General features: G+C 39.5%; 1 protein-coding gene across 5 annotated transcripts in view; it reads left to right on the top strand.

Moving 5' to 3' along the window:
- Positions 1 to 14,808, top strand: part of VPS13B (vacuolar protein sorting 13 homolog B) — a 718,815-nt gene that overhangs the window by 284,250 nt on the left and 419,757 nt on the right. For all 5 annotated transcript variants that reach the window (XM_075213864.1, XM_075213863.1, XM_075213867.1 and 2 more), the window contains exons 20-21: positions 6,920 to 7,029; positions 12,624 to 12,768. In XM_075213864.1, coding sequence (XP_075069965.1) covers positions 6,920 to 7,029; positions 12,624 to 12,768 — 255 coding nt within the window. The remainder of the gene's footprint in view (positions 1 to 6,919; positions 7,030 to 12,623; positions 12,769 to 14,808) is intronic.

Raw genomic sequence — 14,808 nt, 5'->3', positions numbered from 1 at the left:
TTGTCTGGATTGCTGAGAGCAATAGTATCCCAGGAATCCGGGATTGAACCTCTTTTTTTTTTTTTATATATAGAGATATTATATATATATATATATATATATATATATATATATATATATATATATATATATATATATATATATATATATATAAAGACCTGGGGGTGAATGCATCAAACTGAGATTTTTCTGGCGAGTTTGAAAGTGGAGTTGTTGCCTATAGCAACCAATCAGATTCTAGCTATCATTTTATAGAATGTACTAAATAAATGATAGCCAGAATCTGATCGGTTTTTCAAACCCGCCAGATAACTCTCAGCTTGATACATTTAACCCCTGGAGTGTACAGGGGTTCCTTCATGTCTTCCTCTCACAGTCTAAATAGATACTGGTAGATAGCACTTAATTGCATTGTTCAAAATTTGTCCTAGCATGTGCTTGTGTGCGTCAGTTTTGCACTGTGGTAAGGAAATTATATTGTAAGCTCTGCTGGGGGAGTGACCAATGTAAATTTACGTTCTCTGATTGTAAAGTGACCAGTTATATTTTACTTTCTATTACTTTCTAAAACAGCTGCAGTGAAATACCAGACTGACACCAAATTCTGCATTTTGCTTTCCTGTTTTTATATCTGGAAATTAGGGTTACGAGATCTCTAAAGAATAGTTTCACTTTTTTTGTACCCAAAATCGTAAATGGTAACAATCCACCTGCCTTGATCATGCTTACCTGAATTATGGGGGCCCCTCCTGGACTCTCTTCCTCTGAGCTGTTTATGTCACAGACTCCAAAATTGCCAACAGTGCAGAGGATGGGGGGGGGGTTCCAACAGGATGTACACCCACAATTCAACACAAAAACATAAAATAAGCTAAAGATTACTTTTTTCTAACGTTTTTTTGTCCATAGGTCAAATTATCCTTTGTGTTTTGCTAGTTCTACAATTATTTATTTAAAAGGCACAATCTAAGTGTCCTGACTTAGAATACACAGTCATTTTTGCTCAGTTAAAAGGGGTTACTTTATTATTAAAGTAATAACTATTGTAAGGTGCTTGTACTGCTATACACATTTCTTTTACACAAAGCAAGTTTGCGTTCACTACAAATCTGGCATGTTGTGAGAGTCTGAGAAGAGGTTGTCAGGATCTCAATATGGGAATCATTATAAAATATATCCCAGCGCATTCCCTCAGCTTGCATGAGTTTACAAAAGATTAATATTTTGTAGGAAGCCAAAGCTGGCTAACGTCCAGAATTTAATCAAGATTTGTTGAATGAAAATATTTGCGTTGGCATTGTCAGGGAGAAGCTTTACATCTCCCACCTTCTTCTGTACAGACCTCTCGCTGCACTTGTGTGCTTATATGATCACCTGTTGAACATCATCTATGGAAATTTCACACATGTAGCCTAGATATCGTCTGCAAATATTAAATCTGCGTGGGAAAAATAAAAGGCTGCTTTTAGCATATATTCTGGTGTCAAAGGTTCTAAAATGCATATTTATTGGAAGAACAGCTTAAAGGAGGGAAAAAGGAGAATAGATGTAGATTTTCCATAACCTAGATAAAATGCAACTAATGTGTTATAGTTATTTTAGAAATACAGGAATAATTAGCAACTTTTCCTTTGCTGATATTGATATAATTATCAAGCAATGGATTTCCACTTTAACAGTGAAGCGCTGTTTATCGGAATGGTTCTGAGGGAATATGTGCCTTTGCCCACCAAGATGTTCACAGCCAAGCTCTGGTTTCCACACAGTGAATTTAAAGGTACCGTCAGCCAGAGCTAGATTTACCTCTCTAAAGACGCATAGAGGCCGATGCAGAGTTGCTCTAACCCCCCCTAAAAAAAAACCTGAACGTAAGAATAGGGGTTTTCCGTCCATACACAGAATCTTACACATCTGGAGATGCATATGCTTCTGCTAAGTTATTATTGACAGAGTGTATTTGCACCTGCCCTGTGAGAGATGCAATAGATACACCGCCTAACAAGCGCATGTGCATGCCCTTACTGTACTCAGCCTGTGTTTGCACACTGCTTCCCACTTCCGCCTCCCCAGTTGTAAGGAGGCGCTAGTGCCAGATAGGCGCAAATCTGCACACTTGTGCCCTCTTTGCGCAGTCTAAATTTGCACATTTTGCGCTATGCTAACTGACATAAGTTCAACTATACATCAGGCCCATAATGTTTTGTTTTCTAAGCCCTGCCTGTTGTTTTGTCCACAACCATTTGATCTTTTGTAGACAGAAGGGTACAGCCAACTCCTTTCAATGCTTTCTGTCTGAAAACACAAAGTTCTAAAAAGTTTCTACCAGTTTATACGGTAATCACAGAAAGGACGTCTAGCCAACAGACAAATATCCTTGCATTATGCTTGCCAACACTGTAGCAACTCTTGCCACACCCTGCACCAAGAGCCATCGCTCCAGTGTCTGTCAGTGGAACCTATCCATCATTATCTGACAGGGGAAGGTTCCAGTACAGTCATAGACAGAACTGCCCACTGCATCTGGCCATGGCTCCTATCACATGGAGGAGAGAGGCAGCAGACGAGACTCACGTTATAGCAGTCATGCACTGTTACCGCCAGTCAGGGATTGATAAAGGGGTGCGTCTTGGCTGGCGGCTGCTGTCTGATTTTTACACTGACAGCCACTTCCAAGACTACTCCTCTGAATAGTGAAAAGACAATTTGAGGTTCTGGAACAAGAATCACAGTTGAGGGCACAACGAGCTGCCCCTTAAGCACTGCTGCTTCTAGGCATATGTGGCCACAAAACTTTATACTTTATCCAAGAATACAATGTAGCAACCATGTGACCATTAAATAAAGACCCCTGACCCACATGAAGTACCTTGCCGCAGTGCTGACATTCTGGCAAATTTCAATGCTGATTGCTGTCCGTTTCTTGCAGCAGTTCTAGAGAGCAGCCACCATTTCTTGCAGCAGTTACATAATCAATCGTGATAGTGCCTGTGATCCCAGCATCACATCCTGGAGGCCACATGAATCTGCTCTATTACAACTTTTTTGATCAGATGTTAGTATGAAAAAATGCTGTTTTCATGTCTGTGGAGTGTTCTCCCCATCACCTATTTCCCAGGTGCTCCACCCGCTTGTTTAATTGCTACCTGGCTCTTGGAGCCCAACAGAGTCCTATGATAGAATAAACCATTGTTTCTCCTATTAGAATGGGCACTGTGTGACCACTACAGCCAACAGTGTATGCTAGACTACTGACCAGCAGTCTGACCAGTCCTGGCAGGTGTGGGCAATAATCTCCAGCATTTAACTTCTTAATGTCACCCGGCTGACAACATTTTGTGGGGAGAACACTGACGTGGGCACCGTTCCACTCCATTTCTCAATCATGCCTTGCCATGGTGCATGGGGAGAAAAGTCACTGTAAGCTGACCTGGTTAGAGCAAACATTAATGTAGTCCATATTACAGATATTGTCTATACCTTGCACATAGACAGCACTGTACAGATGGATATAGAAGAAAATTACATATGTATTTGATTCACATTTGTGGACTCTTCAGTTTAAACATCAAAAACACAACACATAATGTAGAGCGACTTACGAAGATAAATGTCAGTATTGTGATAAATCCAACACACAATATTATTTGATATACCCATTCATACCATGACATCTGAATGCTGAAATGATTTCACAGGTTGAAAAATTCCCATGACTCATAGTCTAATAGTCTCATCTTTTATTCAACACATAAATTTTACCAAAAAGTATTTGCAATTTTTTTTTCCATTGTATAGTAAAAGGTTTCTTTAGTCTATAGCACAAAATAAAGACATTTGCAGTGCTGGTATCATTTTAACATGGAGAAACAAGTAAGTTACTCATCAAATAGCAATCTTAACCATCCATAAAAGTAGATCTTCCTTAGTAGAAGAGATATGGGCCGACTTACCAACGGTAAATGCCCTATGGCGTTTACCGTTGGTACAGTTTCACTAGGGTTATTGGTTTTCTTGGTTCACCCTATACCACAAAATATTACTGCCAGGGAAAACGCTGCTATTGTCGTGGCATGTTCATCTTGTGTGCAAAGGGAATTTGGCAAAACACTGAACATGAATAAGGCAGGGGTGTGCACTTATCCTTATGGGAACCTGTAAATCCATATATAGTTTTGCAAATAAATGTAAATTGATCCATGTAAATGATATGGTTCAATCAAATCGAGCATTTGGCCTCCACTCATTTGTGTGCTATGTATACAAGTATTCCACAACAGTACATGTTGGTCACCAGACCACACCCATTGTAATGTACCTCAGCATTACATATAACCTGATGCTCTCCACGTGTTGTGAAACTACAAGCCTCAGCATGCTTTGCCAGCCGATATCTGGCAGGGTTTACTGGGATTTGTAGTTCCAAAACTCCTGGAGAGGCACAGGTTGTCCAGGCCTGATGTTAGAGGTTGGAAGTTTACATTTGACAGTAACTACTAACATGCTATTTCTGAGGTGTTTCCCTCCATCCCACTCCTAAAAGGGAGCTCAGCTTTTCTGTTTCCTTTTGTGCCCTCTTAGTTTTCAGTAAAAATAAGTACCCTTATCAGGGCCATCTTAACAACATTATAGGCCCACAACCACTCATCCACTGATGTACAATTAGTACTTGTACGTTGTTTTCGTCAAGGGCAAGATATGTATTTGCAACAGCAATGTTGCATGTACAAATAACAGCTGATATTGAGGTGAATAGTTCACCTACACATTTAATAAAGAGGGTTTGAAGGTTCTGAACAAATCTCCCGGTATAATATGCTAAAAAGTTGGCAAGCCTATAGAGCCCCTATGCCCGTGGGGCCCCTGGGCAACTGCCCAGCGTGCCCATGCGTTAAGACAGCCCTGACCCTCATTACAAGTCACATCCCACTTGATGTCAAAATATGTAACATTGCCCAAAATATTATAGTTTTGTGGTGTAAGCTTGTTTCCCTATAACAGCATTACAGTAGGTTAGTATTTTGTAGGATAATGCATGATATTATAGTTGGACTGTGCACGCTGGGTCTTTTCACACATTGTCCCCAGTACATTTACAGTTTTGAGGCGTTCTGTTGAGGAGACATATTTTTTAAATGTGTTTTTCATATGTTGAAAAGCTTCACCTGAACGCATGAAAACTCCAGCATCTGAATAGTGGTAATATCATGATAGGCTTTCCTGCTTTGTTTTTTTGTGGTGTTCAATTCAGTTTCATGTTGTTCCAATGTGTATTTTGGAGCGCAGAATGCTGCATTTTGTGTTTATCCAACTGCGCCCCTGTTCATTTTTACTGGAGCAGGGTATGAAAAACGAATGCAAATTATGACCAGTAACGTGTGTTTGGTTCATGTGTTCTGTGAACCACACTGAATGCTGATATATCTGCCCATTTCTTTTGGCCTCCCCTTGTAGAGTATGGTGACCACTCTCCTAAAACATATACAATGCTGCGGGTCCTGTACATAAACAATCAGCTGTTGCAGAAACGGGTTGCCGTGGTAACAGCTTTCATTAGAAGCAGACCGCGAGCTAGAACAGTTTGTATATAATCATCTGGTGTAATATAATTAGTGTCAGTGGGATGGAACGTTATTCCAAAATAATAACCTCTCGCTTTAAAAATAAACTTTGTTTCTATATCTAAATATTTACTCCACATGAGGCTCCAATTGCTATTCAACAGCTGGACAATTTAGCCCTGTTATTATAGTCATTGTCGCTTACATTGATGTTATGCCAGCGATGGACAACCTGATACACTTAAGGAACCACATGGTCGTCGCTCTAACCTTCTAAAGGGCCAAACATTAACCTGAGTCTCCGTAGTAAGATAAAACAATAGATTTAATCAAAGAAAGAGATATCTATCTGTAATAAGATAACAGCATGCATATTAAACAAGTGTTACCAGCTGTAACAAACAAATCTGGCAAAGCAGGAAGGAGCTGGCGGCCCGTAGGTGAAGGGTCGGGGGCCTTAGGACCACATGCCTCGCTTGACTGTGTGTATGCTGTTCTGCATTACATAGGAAATGTATTGGTTCTATCTTTATTTGTACACTGTCAGAGGTTGACCGTTCATTTTTCCTAGTTAGCCTCATGGATGAAGGATTAAGATTGTTATGCCATTGCTCCAATATGTGTCTTTGGGACCCAAATATTGTTTTATTGTTCCCTGCGATCTTTAATATGGATCTGTTCTACTTATCCTCATACTTTGTATTCTTTTGATTTATAGGGTACTATAACGCCCTTCTATAAATATTTCATTCCACCATTGATACAAACCATTCTTGGAGATCAAGTACATCCCAATATGTATCGTTGTAGGACAAGTTGCAGTACCTCTTAAAATGTTTTTGTGTTGGACAAAAGCATTGGCCATGAATAGACTAACTAGGTATGGGGTAGTCAGTGTGATTTCAGCTCTTAATTTATTTAAAAGCCACAAGTATAGGGACGGTGTATTTTCCAGTGTGGTCACACACAAAAAAGACCTATTCCGCCTCCCCCCCTAAAAGCAATAAAAAATGTACTTTCGTAACGAACATAATAAAAATAGTTATTCCTGGCAAAATTGGAGGACCCCAAACTTAATAATAACCAATCTATTATTTATGGATTGAGAAAATAAAGTAAGGACAGTGTGTCCAGCGCTGTGTTACAGCGCTCTTTATACTGGAAACATTAACTAATGTTCACTTTACATTTGCAAAATACATTCATGCTTCACAACTTAGTTACCTACAATAACGTTATTCAAACAAAGTCGGAGAAGCCATATTTTCATTCTGAGCACTGTACATGTGATTTTTTAATTTTAATGTTTCAGGATGGAGACAATATTTGATTTTAATGGCCTTTGTTTCCCTTGGTTTTAGGTGCAGTGTTTCTGGCGAGTGTGCAAGGTTTAGCGCTGAATATTGACCCGTTGTTGTATGCATGGCTCCTGTACCAGCCTCAAAAGAAAGGAGAACGACAGCCTCAACAGGTAACAGTCTGCAGTAGTCTATTTCACTCACCCTCCGAGCTGTGAATCACTACTCTAGCATGTCTAGCAAGACATCAGTATAGGACTTTGACCAATGCTATGTTAAACACCTAATTTGACTTACTCATAGCATTCTGAAGAAATCTGACGTCCACAGTTATTCTGGCAGTTTTAAAGTCAAACTCAACACTTACAATGAGTCTATGATATTAGAGTTTGGCAGAAGAACAAAAATGGGAAATTCAACTTTCCCTTTTTGTTTGGGGTGTTATAAGAATTGTCTGCTGAGGAGATGATACAGTATACTAGTATTCACATGTTCCCGATAATCCTTCTATCACTGTTTTATTTCATGTTCTCACCACCTTCTTCTGTGATAATGTGTTTAGAAGATTTTCTTTCTACAGCCATTTCCCAAAATTAACCCGTGTGGATATCATCTCTGGGAGAAAATAGGGTTAATCCAGATCTCTTAATACATTTCATGTACAATCATGGGTAACTTATCTTGATGATCTTTGTTGTGGGTCCACTATAGAGCCATGAATGTACAAAGGAATACTGACAAAGTATTTGTGTGTTTATAAAAATATACATTTCATATTTTTACATTTAGATTATAATTGTTCAGATATTAATGGACATCACTGTCTGGGTTAACAAGCTACAGGGGCTTGTGCAAACCAAGCATGAGTATTGGCATGACTTGTCATTTTTTGGTTTTCAACAGCCTGCAAAATTTAGAAACATTTGCGGTTACAAAGTGCCATATTGTAATGCTGTTAGATGATTGTTCTGTAATGCAGAGACCAATTTGAATGCAGTATTCAATGCAGATTCCAATCTAGTGACTACTGTACAAAGCAGAGTCCACTCTGTAAACCGGCATGTAATGCGAAGATCATTCTGCTAACCCGTTTGTAGTGCATAGACCCGTCTGTTAACTATTATGTAATGCGGAGACCGCTTTGTTAACTGGTATGTAATGCAGTGACCCATCTGTTATCTAGTATTCTATGCAGATCCCCATCTGTTGACTATTATGCCATGCAGATGCCCATCTGTTGACTAGTTGTGACAGGATGGACCACCTATGCCACCCTGTCTGTTGTTGCTGGGGACCGGCTGGGCTTACTTTGCACCTGTCCCCTTTCGTTATTCCGAATATGCCCCTCCTGCTGCAGTAGGAGGAGCCTGCTGCCACCACTGGGCTCCTTTATGGCACCCAGAACCATGTTCCTTCTGGGTAACTGTCGCTGCTAGTGTACTCCCGTGCTGGTACCCCTGACCGCTTACTATGGATCAGGGTGCTGTGGATGGATCCCCCTGGCCTATCACACTGGCCAGCTGCTGGGTAGCAGCAGAGCGGTGGTACTGGAGAGCTGGGACCAAACCTCAGAAACAGCCGGAGGATGGAATAGATTTAGGGTCTAATCTGTAGGTCACAGGATTACATCAATATTGAAGAAGTTGTCAAGCAGGGTCTTGAAGCAGAGTGATATTTATTGCTCAAGTGTCTTGACAAGGACAGTTCCACTGATTAAATTTATCAGTGGTCAGGTCAGATGGAACATCAGAATGATACATTACAGTTTACAAGGGCTCCCTTTTTATACTGTTTTCGACACAGCCTTACAGGCTATTTTTAGAATCAGGATGTAACCTGTTTACCAAAACATATATTTACATGCATTGCAAAGCTAACAATGTTTACACTTATCTGTGATATCTTAAATCCTTGCTGTTGTATCCTGCATCTTAATTTGGACACTGGACATCTGACAGCAAGTCTAATTGCATCTTTCTATGACCCTCACACATCAAAAGGTCTAATTAGCATGAGATTAGCATGAGACCTTTCTTCCAATAGTTGCAGCATACACATTTCCTCCAAAGAAAAGAATTCCCCAAGAAAAGTTGTAAACCCCAAGCAAGAAATTTCCTTACACTTATAGAAAAGGCTTTCTAAACAAAGGCTCATTGTATAAATAAATTTATATCAGAAGTTATTTATAAGTGATCCAGTCACACTAGTGTTCCATGCAGATGGCCGTCTGTTGGCCAGTGTTCTATGCAGATGCCCATTTGTTGACTAGTGTTCTATGCAGATAGCTGCCTGTTGACTAGTGTTCTATGCAGATAGCTGCCTGTTGACTAGTGTTCTATGCAGATGGCTGCCTGTTGACTAGTGTTCTATGCAGATCCCCATATTCAGTTTAAGACTTCTGGGCTCCTACCAGCAGTTTCACCAGTGTCTTTCTATTTCTTCCTTATGGCTGCCAGTTGCACATCTAACAATGTATTAACTCAAGTATTTGTTGTGAATAGCTGTTTTTCCTTCAGCTATCTCTAGTCTGTCAGCTGCTTGAGTTGAAGCAAGGCTGCTTACATGCTACTTCCCTCAAAGCACTTTTCTTGGGAGTTCTGCAAACTCTAATTCTATGTAAATCTGTCAATATTTTCAATATATAGATGTATGCTTGCAAGTCAGTCAAGTGGAGTGATCACATATACACAGAGGTGATATTACTTGTCTTTGAGGCACTTTGTAGTGTCCATTTGTGCTTCATCCTCAGTGATGTCACTAGATCTAGTGAATTGATAGGCTGAACATTGGTTTAGCGGTCTCCACATGTTACCTAAATAGTCTCACAACGGAAGCTAAGGCGGCTATAAGGGAAGCTGTGTGCAAAGAAAGGGCATAGAAAGGGACCTGGACTGGTTAGCCCTGTATTACAATATTATTCTTCATCTGCTAACGTTTGCCAAAAATCTACTTGGAACAATTGCTTGCACTTTTGCAAATTGACCTAAATCTGATTCAATCAATGCCAAGCCCTTGATGCAAATGTCATTCTTCCCTTCTGACGTTTTGTGGTTTTCTGCAGATGTATGTTGATTTGCATTAATGTTTTGCAAAAGACAGCAGCAAATTAGCAGAGTTTAATACTTGTAAGTGTTGAAACATAACACATTAAATACTATGAATAAGTAATAGGGCAGGTGGCCTAAAGTAATTATTCGCTTTGGAATCATAGGGTATTATTATCATTTGATAAAATGGTAAATAATTGTATATTCTTTATTTAGTAAGAATCTGTACATACTGTTTACATGTACATGTGATAATTATAAATTACAAACCATATAAATAAGCAGTCTGTGTTGATGTTAGCTAACCTCTTTTTAGGTTAGCAGCTGACCTTAGTAGTCACTTAACTAGTCAATCAAGTAACTCAATGAGCCGTGTCTCAATAAATCCTTGTTTAAACACAAGTCAATCAGAATGGTAGTTACAGACTGACTCACCTGTGTTGAAGCTTTATTAGGCCTCATTAAGATGCGTTTCACTAGTTTCAGAGCCCTTTTTTGTATTCAGTTTTCATCTCCTTTTAATAGTTAATACTTTTCATCAAACAGTATTACTGTAGAAGACTTGTTACTATTATAGCAGGATTTGGACACGTGTTCCGTCGCCGGGTACAAATATATAAGAAAATCAGTGTAATAAATGGTAAAATAACCTTTGACCTGGAAGTTAATAAATAATACAACATAATTGGTTTTAAATAAGTCCATAGAATAAATACCGTTAAGCAGAGCCTAACACTGGTCTAATTAATGGAATTGATGCTTGTTTGGGAAACCATTATACAAGCTATCTAAGGGCAGTTAGTTATCCACTGATGGTAAAAATCTGCCATTCAAATATTTATTGCCTATTCCAATGTGGATATATTGTAATCATAATTATTCCTAATACTGTTGTAATTTCAATTTCAGTTTTCTAGAATAGGAGCATTTGTTTTACAGGATAAAACTGTACTGTATGGATTCCTTTTAGTCTTTGACTCTAAGGGGGGTATTCAATTGTTAGCGAGTTCGCTAAAATACTCGCGCTCGAAAAATATTACCGTTAATACAGTAATATCTCGCTGGATTTCAGCTCGCAGCTCCCTGAGCTGCGAGCTGAAATCCAGCGAGTAAATTACCGTATTAACAGTATTTATGCGCAGATTACCGTATTAACGGTAATATTTTTCAAGCGCGAGTATTTTAGCGAACTCGCTAACAATTGAATACCCTCCTAAGAGCTATACTTACTAAACTGCGGGGTTGAAAAAGTGAAGATGTTGCCTATAGCAACCAATCAGATTCTAGTTATCATTTATTTAGTACATTCTGCAAAATGACAGCTAGAATCTGGTTGCTATAGGCAACATCTCCTCTTTTTTAAACCCGCAGTTTAATAAATATACCCCTAAGTTGTATTTATTGGTTATCTTGAAGCTCAAAGGTTATTGTTTTCTATTTATTGCACTGATTTTGCTAAAAACTTGTACCTGATGCAGAACCTCATGTCCAAAACTAGTTGAAACTATAACAAGTTTTCTATAATAAAGTAATACTTTCCTGCAAAGTTCCTCTTATTTACGGACTTAGGGCGCTTCATGGGGTGGCGAGGAAGGAGGATAGGACTCCATCCTCCTATTCACCGTCCCATCTGACCTTTATTGTACGTGGGGAAAATCACTGCACGGACGTATAGCTTCCTATTGGTTCCCACAGTCACATGCCTCCTTGGCTTTTGTCAAGGCTGCACGTGCAGCTTAGTGATTGAGGGTGTCAGAAGTGTCCACACCAGGGCCCCAGGTTGTTCTCGGCTGCCTTGGATGTTATATGTGTTGAAGGTGGTGGACAGACATGAGTTGAGTACGCCATCATCTCCTTATGTATATATGTATAAGTATATGGGCGGAAACCTGTTTGCGTTGATTGTGAAGTTCATCTACTGCTCATCTCTCTGTCCAGAGTTTTGAAATAGGCAGGGATAGTCTGACCTTTCAGATCAAAATCTTCACAGCATTAGAGATTATGTGAGGCAGAGACTCTCTAACCCCCTCGCCCATCTTGCCAAAAAAATGGACTTGCCAACAGTGTCGATGATCACAAAAGTTTGCAGACTCTCGGCTTCAATAGATATGGTATGGTTTGGGTGGATCTGGGAAGGTTTTTGTACAGAAAATAGCCTTGTTTGTACCAATATTTCACTTGGGGAAAGTTCTGCAGACGGGAACTAGCGCTTGTTATGTTTTTTAGTTCATTGTGCTGTCCTGTAAATTTCATGTCCTAGAAGTCACTTGAATTCTAGTAGCTGATTTGCATATTGTCACTGGGGAGTAGCTTAAAACTCTGCTTAACCTCTCAGCACAGCTGCACTAACATCTCTAATTGACCTGCACAATATGGCTCTGTTGTAATTGCTTCTCAAACAATATATGTGAAATATTTCATACTTAAAAAACACCAATATCCCCAAACCCAGTTTTGTTTTGACCCCTGCCTGAACACTTTAGATTCTTAATTGAATAATTTTGTTTCCCACTCTTAAAGGACACGGTTCATCGTGTCCTTTAAGAAGTCATAAAAAGATAGTGAGACCAGTTACTGAAATGCTTAAACAGTGACAACTCCTTGTTCCTGCTCCTGGTCTGGACGTGAACCTGTGAAACACTTATCTGTGCCAGTTACACCACTCACCTGGAGAAATGTGCAATACTGCAGTGTTTATTTTCTCGTCTCTACCTCCTCAGCTACTGGGATCCGCTCATCTAGCCATGCCACTGTCGAGGAAGAAGGAGGATGAGGTGTCAGTTGGCAGTACGCCCTTGGCAAAGCAGGCATCGAATCAGCCGTCTGAGTATGCCAGCAGCCCTGTCAAAACAAAAACCGTAACAGGTATGCTCTCTTCTGTAGCTGAAGAAATACATATCCCAAGCTTTTAGTGGGTCAGCTGTGCAAACAAGCTCAGCCACCTTTGGGCTTTTCACAAATGGCCCCTGTGTTAGAGATTTAATGTTTTTATAATTAAAAGCCATCCATTCTTATTATTTCTACAGCTCAAGTTCTGTAGGGTGTTTTTTTTCCCCCATACAAATGTTACTTCTGTTTCACTCATTTTGTTGTAGTGTAACTTATCCTTGGCTCAGTATGTGATAACATTATTAATTATAATGGACCACTACGTTGTACAGCATTGTTCAATGGGCAAGTAAATTAGATACAGCAATCACAGGCCAAAATCAAGTTGGGGATTAGATGCAGAGGCAGAGAAAAGCCTTAGAGTACAAATTTGTGGAAAGATCACATAGTTCTGGGCCTAGGGTGGAAAATGTATCTCTTATTTCATATGTCTATATCATCATCACCATCATCACCATTTATTGATATAGCGCCACTAATTCCGCAGCGCTGTACAGAGAACTCATTCATATCAGTCCCTGCCCCATTGGGGCTTACAGTCTAAATTCCCTAACATACACACAGACAGACAGACTAGGGTCAATTTTGTTAACAGCCAATTAACCTACGAGTATGTTTTTGGAGTGTGGGAGGAAACCGGAGCACCCGGAGGAAACCCACGCAAACACAGGGAGAACATACAAACTCCTCACAGATACGGCCATGGTTGGGAATTGAACTCATGACTCCAGTGCTATAAGGCAGACGTGCTAACCACTAAGCCACTGTGTTGTCTATATATGATCTTCTACTAGGGACGGACCCATGGCTGTATTGGGGTGCTCCTGTTCTTGAGGATAAGATGGGTTTTAATAGAATACAATCATTTATTTTATTCAGACAGAGTTTGGACCATGGAACCAATAGTGATGGAGAAACATTGGGTCAGGGACCACACAGAGAAGGTAGCCTGAAATAGGTTGGAGGGGGTGCTTGATGGTCAGGGAATACGGAAAGTTTAGGTAGACATAGTTTTATCTAAAAGGAATCTATAGTCTGAGTGAGACTGGCTAATATATGAGCCGTGTTTATGTATTCAAACAGTGAACGGCAAAGAGCAGTATATATTGAAATTTAAATTAAAGAACACGGAGAACGAAATTACTGATTGATTTGTAGGTTCATGAAGATGTAAGCTTGCGAGCAGGGCCTTCTCACCTCTTTGCCTGGTTTACCCGGTTTGTTTGTTAATTTACTGTTTGTCCCCAATTGTTAAGCGCTAAGGAATATGTTGGTGCTATATAAATAGATGATGATGATGATATTTAAAGTGTACTCATGGTTGTTACACAGTAAAGTGCTTGAGAATGCAGACCATCACTTCACCCTTCAGTCACTGTGTTTCACAAATTCCTGCTGAATTGATAGCCAGGATTCACATCAATATTGGTTTATGCACACACTATCCTTTCCAAAAACTACTCATGAAGTTGCAACGTACAACTGTGAATACGGCCATACAGATCTGCAAGCTGAACGTGCAGGGTGAAAGTTTTCACATCTCGTTACTGACACAATATTCTTCTGCAGAATAACTCCTCATTTAACATAGGATAAGTACTTCCTGGCCAAGCACTGTTTAGAATCCATGATGAGTAAAAATAAATACTTCATTAGACCTGGTGATCTAAAATATTTATTTTGTGCCAAAAATATTCTTCTATAAACATCAGCTGATCACAAAGCGAGAACGAGCAATTATACTCGGAGGGATCGTCCAAGAAGTATTTAAATAGTAACATTGTGTAATCTCTGGAGAATATTACCATGTTTTCACAAAAGTTTGGGCTTTCATAATTGTTCACAATTACAGTGGTAAATTTTGCATTAAAGACCAGCAGGTGAGCAAAGTGAAAAGTAATTATGATTAATATTTGTACACACACCGGGTCATTCAGTCACTTCTGCTGGATGCTATGATCGGATTTTTTTACAAAACTGGTGAACACTCACATGTGGACAAATTGCAATGATCAA

Source organism: Mixophyes fleayi, chromosome 5, assembly GCF_038048845.1.
Source record: "Mixophyes fleayi isolate aMixFle1 chromosome 5, aMixFle1.hap1, whole genome shotgun sequence".
In the NCBI taxonomy this organism is placed as follows: Eukaryota; Metazoa; Chordata; class Amphibia; order Anura; family Limnodynastidae; genus Mixophyes; species Mixophyes fleayi.
Note: the sequence above shows the minus strand (reverse complement) of the source record. Positions and strands in the feature narration are given on the sequence as shown.